The sequence below is a fragment of the Notothenia coriiceps genome, unplaced genomic scaffold, assembly GCF_000735185.1.
Source record: "Notothenia coriiceps isolate Sejong01 unplaced genomic scaffold, NC01 NC01_scaffold00000491, whole genome shotgun sequence".
Taxonomy (NCBI): Eukaryota; Metazoa; Chordata; class Actinopteri; order Perciformes; family Nototheniidae; genus Notothenia; species Notothenia coriiceps.
In genome coordinates, this window is record NW_011333192.1 from 384,674 (window position 1) to 395,050 (window position 10,377).

At 38.7% G+C, this 10,377-nt stretch overlaps 1 protein-coding gene across 2 annotated transcripts in view; it reads right to left on the reverse strand.

Moving 5' to 3' along the window:
• Positions 1-47: 47 nt before the first annotated feature.
• LOC104953991 (uncharacterized protein C7orf63) overlaps positions 48-10,377 on the reverse strand; it is a 15,618-nt gene continuing 5,288 nt past the window's right edge. Inside the window, exons 6-23 of one of the 2 annotated variants that reach the window (XM_010781047.1) lie at positions 8,560-8,658; positions 7,655-7,807; positions 6,996-7,170; positions 6,531-6,654; positions 6,362-6,410; positions 5,704-5,825; positions 5,389-5,620; positions 4,633-4,797; positions 4,438-4,553; positions 3,795-3,913; positions 3,572-3,653; positions 3,284-3,476; positions 2,465-2,602; positions 2,244-2,320; positions 1,791-1,988; positions 1,449-1,535; positions 1,272-1,355; positions 48-463 (exon numbers count right to left, since the gene is read on the reverse strand). In XM_010781047.1, coding sequence (XP_010779349.1) covers positions 305-463; positions 1,272-1,355; positions 1,449-1,535; positions 1,791-1,988; positions 2,244-2,320; positions 2,465-2,602; positions 3,284-3,476; positions 3,572-3,653; positions 3,795-3,913; positions 4,438-4,553; positions 4,633-4,797; positions 5,389-5,620; positions 5,704-5,825; positions 6,362-6,410; positions 6,531-6,654; positions 6,996-7,170; positions 7,655-7,807; positions 8,560-8,658 — 2,372 coding nt within the window. In that variant the 3' untranslated portion in view covers positions 48-304. Of the gene's footprint in view, positions 464-1,271; positions 1,356-1,448; positions 1,536-1,790; positions 1,989-2,243; positions 2,321-2,464; positions 2,603-3,283; positions 3,477-3,571; positions 3,654-3,794; positions 3,914-4,437; positions 4,554-4,632; positions 4,798-5,388; positions 5,621-5,703; positions 5,826-6,361; positions 6,411-6,530; positions 6,655-6,995; positions 7,171-7,654; positions 7,808-8,487; positions 8,659-10,377 lie in introns of both variants that reach the window. The other variant, XM_010781039.1, reaches the window with a different exon arrangement.

Below are 10,377 nucleotides of genomic sequence, written 5' to 3' on the forward strand. Positions count from 1 at the left end.
GTGTGCACATGTTAGTGGGTACATACAGTGTGTGTGTGTGTGTGTGTGTGTGTGTGTGTGTGTGTGTGTGTGTGTGTGTGTGTCTATTAAAGGGATTGGAGGTGGATTCTACTACAAGGTGCTGATTGTGCACAGCCAGTGACCTCATGTCTGCGTTTTCTGCCAAAATCACATAAAACAGTTCAGTACAGGCGCTGGGAATAAACGGCTGATAGAAACAACTATTCATGACAAACATGTTAATGTTCTGCAGCGTTTGTTCTGTTTTGTGTTGGCTGAACTTTAAAGTCTATAAGTTGAAGCGTCAGTCTTTCACAGTGCTGAAGTATTCCGGGTCCTGTGTGGTTGGGGCTGCCTGGTCCTGACCTGAAGCCTTGATGGAGGTTCTGGCCAGCGTCAGCTTCACTCCTGCGGGCCCCGAGGATCCTGTCCTCTCTACAGATATCACGTGCCCCAGGATGAGCTGAAACACGCAGAGAAGCATAGCATAATCATTTAGTAGTAGTATTTGGTATAGCCCTAGTGCACAAAATGTATATATTGTCAATAATTATGTTCTCATAAATGATTTCCTTATCACGTGGTGTTGAGATTTCTGGTTTTCAAAACAGATTTTTTTATCTTTTGTGACCTACACATAACAAACATATTATTTTACAAGGAATTATAGGGATAAAAGCGAATTTCTTAAGTCTTTATGAGACAGCTAATTCAAAAATAAATAACTGTCCTATTGCCTGTATAGTGCTATTAATCATTGTTTTGGAACTGCCTTCTCTCAAACATAATGTAACTAGATGGCGCTTGTGCCAAAAAATGATTTAAAAAAAGCTCAACACTAATGTATCTTTTCAGAATTCATTACTCAAGGTAATCTGCAGAGCTTGTTGAAAGCACTGTCATAAAGGAACTCTTTCCTGGACACCCAACAACGAGTAAGAGCAATAGTATGTTTTAAATATTGTGTGGTGTTTCTCTGAACGGCTGTTTCTTAGCGGAAAAACAGGCTACTTCTTTACTTAATGCTTCTATGTTTGTTCTGCTTTTATCAGTTAGCATACAAAGGAGGCTTGGACTGTACATCATTTCTCACTATTCGAGTTGAGGGGGAAGAATATATTGCTGCAGCTTTTCCTATTTGTTTAAAAGTGAGTGCATTTTCTTGTTGTCAGAAACTGATTCAACTACTTTGCTGAAATCACTGCAGGTCTCCTAAAGCCACACTGCGACAGTGAGCAGTACAGTACTCGTTGTGTGTCAGGGTGGCAGACCTCTGTAGGATGAACAGCAGCTTCCTCATGCTCTGGTTTGGGTCGGGATGATTCAATGTATTCCTCCCTCTGTGCTTTCACTTCCTGTACAGAAAAAGGCAGAACACAAAAAGTCCTCAATTCTATTATTCAACATCTATGACTTGAGGTTTTATTTGTGGATGGTAAATAGAAAACCTTTAGGATCTCATAGTTGGAAGTCCTGGAAACATAACTGTCCCATGACTTGGCTTTGAGCTCCTTCTGCTTCCAGTGAGACTTAATCTGCAACACAGACGGCAAACAAAGTGTCATTAAAAGTGCAACAAAAAAAGACAAATCTGCTGTATTTCCATGGATCAGTTCAGAGACAAATGATTCATTACTAATGGATATTAATTTAAATGTACTGGAAATGAATCAGAGACAATGTGGCAACTCTAAATCTTGTAAAAAATTAAATAAATAAGAAAATATCCTAATTCAGTTGACTTTGAAAGATTTAGTTTCAGTTTTCTGACTGAAGTAAACTGACAGCACCTCTGTGTACATGAGCTGCTCCTCGCTGATGTCCTCCTTCTCCTGCAGCTCCAGGATGCTCCTCTGTTCTGCTGCCACCTTCCTGGCCGTGTCCTCTGAGATCTTACAGACAGCGCTCAGAGCCTCCTCATCCGGAGTGGTCGGCCTCACACCGTCCAGACCCAGCTCCCTGCTGACCTCCTCCCACACCTCACCCACCTGCAGCACCAGAAACACATCAACGATCACACTGTTTCTGTCACTCAAACTCAACTTTTCTCTGGGTGTATTTGAATCACACTTTAACATGTTTGAAGGGGATATGTTGATCATTTAAGAGTTTAATTTAATTACAACATCTTATCTCGCAAATGTATAATTTAATATTCTGCTGGTGTAAAAGTGACATCATTCTAAAGCAGTTTTTCGTAGTACAAATACAACTTATTTCAAATCCATCACTGGCGGTTCTACCTTGAAGTCCAGATATCTCCTGACGACACTCAAGGTCACATAATGTTTTCTTGACAATCCAGGAAGGTCATGGAAACCTGCAAAAGTAACAGATCATTATTATTATTTACCGCATGCTTTTGCAAATGAACTGTGGTGCTCATTTGAAATGGCCTTGGCTGTCATACTTAATACATAGACTGCTGCTCTCATGTAGTCTAACTCTTTAATAATAGCCTCACCTAGTTTGCAGAAGATGGAGTAGATCTTTGAGCGCAGGTTCTCTGAGAGCTCCAGCACTGCTGCACTCGGCACGTTAGCAGGAAACGACAGCTGGGGGTCCTCCTGCTGGTAAACACCGAGGATGGGCCTCTGGGGATCTTAAAGTGGAAAAAGAAGAAAAAACAGTTTAGAAACATTTTTGGCCTTTAACACATGATATGTATGTTGTATATATATTGCTTTCTGAGAGTAATTATTGTTATTAATATCATATGTTGTAAGGATATTAAGAAGAAAAAGAAGAAGATGGACTTTTTTTCAGTTTTCCACTGAAAGTCAGTTTTATCTACAGGCACATGCATTATTATACAAGCACAAATACACACACAGTTATGGTCGTGCACACATGCATTGTTGTTGTTCAAATACACACAGTTATATATTCACATATGCATTTGAGAGGATCCAGAGCGGAGAGGCAGCCAGTCTAGCCGCCGCCAGGGAGCAGGTGGGGGTTCGGTGCCTTGCTCAAGGCCCAGGAGGTGAACTGGCTACTCTCCAGTTCCAGTCTGCACTGAACCACTTTTCTTCATGTTAGTCTCTTATAGTTCATATTATATATAGTCTAGGAATATGTATATAAGTATTCTGTCTTATGTCATATGAAACATGTTGTGGTATACATCTAGTCACATCTGTTGCTCTCATGGTCATCACGGATATAATCTGTTGATACGTTCTAATCAACAGGTCAGAGTAGTGACATGTAAGTATGTTAATACCTTCTCTGTTGTCATTTCATTGACAGTGTGTTGTTAAAACCCTGATAGCAGACTGACCTGCGATGCCCCCATCTTGGTCTCGGCTGACGTTCAGCTCTCCCTCCTCGTCCATCCACAGCTGCAGCAGGAACCTGGGAGCCGTCTGTCCCCTGCTGTCCCTCCAGCTCAGGATGTGAGACAGAGCGTTCGGGTTGTCACACAACTCCAGCAGGGAGGCCAGGACGTTACAGTACACACACCTGGGGCTCGACTGTTGGACAGAGAAACCCAGATATGACATTATATTATTCAACAATCACTTCAGTTAAGCTTCCGCCATTAGAAATCAAGATATGAGCTACTTACACTGAGTAAGTCCATCAGGAGAGACGCCCCCTCTTTAGCCAAAAAGTAATCTTCTGTAGTGTAGCAACCCACAATACAAGACCTGATGAGACACATGGAAACGTTCTCAGGTTTCTCTCTTTATGTTTACACGGAGAGGAAGACACATCATTATTATAGAAAACATAACAAATAAGGCAGTTAGCAGTTTCATCTATTATTGTATAGATTTGGATGAACTGACCACACACAGTCCACTGTGGAGAGGATGAGCTTGTTGTGTCCCAGGCCGCTGTAGAACTTGTCGGAGCCTTTCTTCAGGAAGTGCACCGCCATCTCCACTCCCTCTGAGCCAAACAGCTCCTGTGGTACAACACAGGACAGTCAGGGTGGAGATACTGTACACATCAAACTGTAACGTTCTGATCAGAGCAAGAGATTACATAAACACAAATAATACAAAAATAAAAGCAAAAATGATGGAGACCATAAAAACAATGGAAAATAATTAAAATTCAACATAAGAACTACATTTATTAAAAACAATTCAAAATAAACAAATATTTTCAGCTGCTGCATCGCTTAAAAACAAAGTAAAGTAACACAAATTAAAATCATGTTAGTGTTAAGTTGCAGATGGATGGAATAATAGTGTTTGTATTTAACAAAACTGAAATACAAACATTTTCACTCGAAGCATTAATGCAAAAATATGTAATGTGTTAATGTCTTGAATAAGGACATGCTTCATGTGGTACTATCGAACAAGACCGTACCAATTTTCCCAGGCATTGATATTATTTTATACAAACCAAATGGTCTAGATTTCGCTTTTCTGACAGGTGAGGTATAAAGTGTTTTGATCAGGGAGATGAACTCTGCTTTACCTTTCTGTGCATGTCTCTCTCACACAGTGCTGAAAGTATCAGTTGAATATCTGACTTTATCTCCAGGGAAACCAAATCATCGTCATCAGGACTCGCCTCCATCTGCATTAAGATCCCTGGGGAAATGCAACAGGTACATCTGTAAAAACTGTTTTTATGAAAACACTTTTTGCTTCTATTTCTATTTCTATTTACCCAGGAGCTGGTTGATGGTTCCCTGATCACAAAGGTCCTGGTTGACGGACTCTTCTCCTGATGATGTCACAGATCGCAGCGCTCTGATACAGTGCCGCATCTGAGCCTTCCTCCTGCCTCTTCCTTCTGCTACAGGGGAGCTGTGACCCTGACCGAAGAAAGCATCTGGAGGAAATATGTAGTAAGTATACTGTTACAATTAAAGCAGTGGAAAGTAAACAAAATCATTTATAATAATGTATTTAAAAAAAATCCTTTTAAACAATTTATTCTAACCATGTTTCATTTTTGCTTAGCTGAATAACAACATGTTATTGTGATTGTGAGTATATAAAGAGGAAAAAACAATATAAAGAGTAATAAATATATAAATACATGAGAAAAAATGATTGACAAAATATTAAATAATAATATTTATAAGCATCTACATTTATATTGTATCATTTATTTCTGTATATATATATATATATTTATTTATCAATGTTTTTTATTGATTAATACACTTTTTATATCATCTTAATTATTTAATTTGATGCCTTTATTTTAAAACACTTTCCCCCAATATGTTTTGTACTATTCCCTATTATCTTTGCTGTTTGTCTCTTTTGAATGTAGTTGTATAACGTTTCTTGTTTTCTTGTGTTATGTGCTATATTGTTTAAGAGCTTTGAGCTGCATCTTGTGTATGAAAGATGCTGTACAAAGAAAAAGTCAATATTATTTGAAATAAGTCTCTTCACATAGCGTCCTCCTCACCTTGAGCGACGCACCAGTCCAGCAGCAGCAGCAGGACAGCGTTTCCCTGGCAGGACATGTAGTCCTCCAACATGATCGGAGCGAGGGAGCAGAGGGTGGCGAGCGCCTGCAGCTGCACCTCTTCCTGCTGGGCGGAGGACCACTGCCGGGACGCTGAGCGGCGCTCAGGGGAAGCAGCAGGCGGCCTCACGAGCATCAGCACAGCAAGCAGGACTCTTTCCTCTTTATACAGCTGGGAGAAGGAAACATGGAGAGCGTTCAAAATGTTGCATTCATCAATACATTTACTGAAACAATACTGAGCGTGTGACTGACCTGGAGAGCAGCTAAGTCCTTTGACATTAAAACCAACAGATTCAAAAGCATCTTCTTCATTTTCAAGTCTTCGTTATTGTAGCTGAGCTTCAGGTTGCTGACCAAAGGGTTGTGACTTTTCACTAAAAGATAAAGAAGGACATTTTATTATGAAAGAAGGTTCTGCTGTATGTGGGGCAAATTCAAAAATATGTTTAAAGTGTTCCGGCTGATACATCCTGAATATTAGGCTCATTGTGTGACATTTAACAACAAATGTGAACCAACATATTGATGTTAATAACATCTCAAAATGATTAAAAGTATGTTCAATCTAAATGTTAATCTTAAATTAGTCAAATCTAATCTTGTTTAGTTTTAGACTTGGGATTTAGATGAAACAAGAGACATGGTTTTAACATTTAAATTCAGATTAAATATTTAGATTGAACATTTAGATCGAAGACTTACATTTCGTTTAAACACTTAGATTTCATATTTTTTGATGTAATATTAAGATTGAACTGTTTTTCACTATAAACATATTTTTTAACAATTACATATATCATGTTGTTTTGCCTTTGTGTTTCAAATATGAGGTAAATTAGCTACATAGTACCATATCAATATTTCAAATGTAAAAAAAGAAACAGAAATGTTAAGTCAAGAGGGGACTCACGCTCTGGAAATGTAGCAAAAACCACGAGCTGTTTGGCAAATAAGCTTTCCTAAAAACAAGAAGCACACTGTCAACACGAAGCATACTGGCAGTTTCTACACATAAAGTACATGGCGGGAATTAGTTCCAAATATCAGCTGCAGTTCCTTATACAACTATCTATCCTTACAATCAGCAGAGAGTTTGGGTTTCCAGCGATGAGAGTTGTGATCACAAGCAGATCGTTTCTGAGTTGGAGGTCAGAGTGTCGGAAACCGTTTATCAGCTGGTGAAGAAACGCTTCTTTCAGAGATCTGATGAACAGAACAGTTTTTGAGTGAAAATGCATGTGTTTGGGAAGTAGTGAGCCTGTGACTGGATAAAGGAGACTTCGGTTTAACTGAGATGTTAACAGGCATTTTTATATCGTTGTTCAGATTTCTTATAGGCCCTTGTTTAGTTGAATACATTCTAACTTTTCTCCATTGTTGGAATATTGAGATTCCTAAGAGATTGACATTTTAGGATACTATTGATTTCAGGACTTGTCTTACTAGAGTAAATGAAAGGTGATTGAATGAAATCAACTCTACAAGCATGCACTGTCCTCATCGGTCCCATGTGAAAACATGCTAAACCCACAGGAAACACGTACATGACACACTCCATGCTGCTGAGCTGAGCAGTGACCTCCGTGCTGCCTCTCTCCAGAAGGTTCCAGAGGATTTCGGAGGAGTGGAACAGGACCTGACCGTTTGGGTCGGGCTGGTTCATGTGAAGACAGATGGTCTCCGCTCCTCCTGCCTGCAGAATCGACGTACAGTTCATATCTGTTGTTGCGAAATCAGAATCAAGTTTATTGCCAGGTACGTTTACACATACAAGGAATTTGCTTATCTGTTGGTGCGAACATAAACAAGCTAACAAAATGAAGTATACTTGAGTATTTTTAAGAAACAATTTAGAATTAAAAAACGATGCTTAAGACAAGTACTTTCACCAAATGGAAATGTAACTATACACTTAAAAGCTAAAAAACAAAAACACTTAGGACAATGAGTATATGGCAAACTACAGTGTATTATAAAAATGAAATGGGATTAATGGGATTAATGGGATTGAGGAATAAACAACCCATTGACCTGTTGACATTGACACAAGGACAACAATCACTGTTTGTCTGATTGATTTGGTCATCTGAAGTAAGCACTTAGAGCAGGTTACTTTATCTAATGAAGTAGTTTGGATTGACATGTCTGACAGATCCCATCTTCAACTGGTTTAGTGTAAGCATAAACAAAATCAGTGACTGACCCGAGGAGCTGGAGAGGATCTGAAGTGTCTGCAGGAGCTGCAGCTTGATGCCCGGCTGGTTCTCCAGAGCGGCCATGGAGAGGAGCAACGTCTGAGCCAGGTCACTGCGCTCCAGCAGCTGCAGCCTGTAGCCTGGAGAGGTGGGCTGGAGCCCTGGAGAAACAGATTTAAAGAAAGATTATAACAATAGAATACATGTCTGCATGTAAGGTTAGAGGAACAACAAAAGAGGGCAAAGATGATAGACAAAACTAACTGAAAATAGGAGAAACAAAAAGAAAAACAATGAATATTGTATCATTTAAAAGGAAATCTGAGGAACCAGAACAAGTGACCAGTGACAAAAAGTCATTTCCAAAACAGTAAGAAAAAAAGTTTTCAAAAGAAAATAAGACACTACAAAGAAATGATAGCGGATTAAGTATAAAACAGTTGGAAATGACAAATAGACAAATTGACCAATAGATTCAAAAGAACATGAAATGTAAGCCTTATACTGACGGTGGATTTATAATAATAAATACAAAATATATATATGTCAATTTTCGTTTTTCATGTATCCAAAACTGCGTCAGTTAAATGCAATACGTTGTGATAAGAGATTTGTATTCGAAAAGATCATTGCTTGGGTTAGATAAGTGTGCTATTGGATACAATTTGCCTTAATTGATTTCTAAAGTGAACATGGAGGTTAAATAATGATTTGGGAGCCTTTATTCTGCAAGGCAATACAGGTGTGATAAACCAGTAGGATTCTAAGGGTCAAATATTATATGAAGATATAAGAACAAAGGAACAAGCATGCCACCACAGAAGCCATGAGAAAACCTCACTCAGTGCAAGTCTAGAATATCGGTTTTCAGAGTGGAAAGTCCGAGGCTTTGTCTTGGTGAGACCCTCCGTACCGTCAGGCAGCAGTTTAGGAGCCACAGAGCTGTAGAATGATTTCACTGACTCTACTATGTGCTGCCTCACTTCAGCATCGGACACCCTCATCAGACAGCCTGCCAACAGAAACACAACCGTCAGAGTCATCCTCACCCCTGAGCTGGTCTTTAAAGGAATAGCTAGCACTTTAGCTATACAAGAGAAATAAAGAAACCAAGGCAAAAGATACAAATGTAGGAAGGAAAATATGGACTTTGTTATGTCTATAGCAAGGTTTCGGTTTAGCAAGGTTTAGCAAAGGTTCGGCCACCGCATATAAAGTCCCATAAACATGTGTAACATGATGTTTACTGTGACGGTTGATCTATCATGTTTTGTCAACAGATCTGTTGTCCTGCTGCACCTAATGTGTATGTATCTGCCAAAGAAAACAGTCCTGTATAAATGCAGTGTTTACTACTGTTGAAGTTATTTAAAGCTTAAGCTATGGTGTCCGCTTCTGTGAGAAAATAACGGAGCGTTTTTATTCAAAAAATGTATTTGTATCTATTTTTTCCAGAATTCGCTTCAGAATCAATGTGTTGACTGCCACAGACATGTTTTGTTGATCAACAAATATATAGTGGTGGAAGAAATACTTTTTACAGTACTACGGCTTCCACAGATACATTTTTTTATGGATTTATTATCAAAGCATTTAATATATTCATTGCTATCGGGATGTTAAGAGCATTCCATGGAATATAACAAAAAGTGTATCTGAAGTGAATTACCTACCCTACCTTTAAGTAAAAGTAGAAATACCAGACAGTGTAAAGGAAAACTGTTTACAGTCCTGCATTCTAAAATCTTACCTGTGTAAAGTACAATAAGTATTACAATCAAATGTACTGTGAAGTAACCAAAACTAAAAAGTCTCTTTTTTTTCTTCTCCAAAATAATTATTTGATATCAAGTATAATTATGAATTCAATTGTCTATATCTATTGTTTTATTTGTGGCAAGCTAGTAAAGGTATTGAGCTTACTAACTACTTTTTGTACTGCTGCGGTATCATAATTCATAATACAGTCATAATATATTATTGATTTAATATTTGGTATACTTGTAATTGACCTGAAAACAAACAGTAACTAGTAAGTACAACATTATTGCCATCCGCAGAAATAGTGAGTAGGAATAAAACGAACATAAAATGGACATACACCGTAATTTACGAGTACCTCAACATTGTACAGTACTTTGAATAGCATGTACTGCACCACTGCACATATAATACTCTTATCCTTCAAGGTTTTAAATGAATTTCCCCTCACACACTGAAAAGAAGCATTTTGAAACTATGAACCCAACTTGAATACAGTGAGTGATCTGCGACCCATGTGAGGAGAGAACCTATGCGTCCTGCGCGTAGTTCAGCTCATCAGAGGATTTCGTCCTTGAGGAAGGGAAGCCTGAGGGAAGCAGAGCAACAGTCTGAAAATGTCCCAAACAACGACACAAATCTGTCTTCTTATGTGTAGGTTTGAATTAATTTCCTGTTTCTTACCTACAAATGTGAAGGTGCCCTCATAGAAAATGCGGCTGATATTCAGGTGGTCGTCACTTTCTCAGCACAGATGTTGAGTATTGTTGCGATGCCTGTCAGCTCCTTCAGAAGCTTTAAATCATTTAAGAAGTTTAACATGTGAAGGCTGTATGAATTGAGGAGGGGAATGATGGGCAAAAGAGTCCTCGATGAAGAACTGAGGTTTATTTCAGAACAGGGAAAATACTGACAGATACAGCGTTAGGGCGGTAAATAGAGTATTGTGAATTGACTGTGTGGCTCTGTG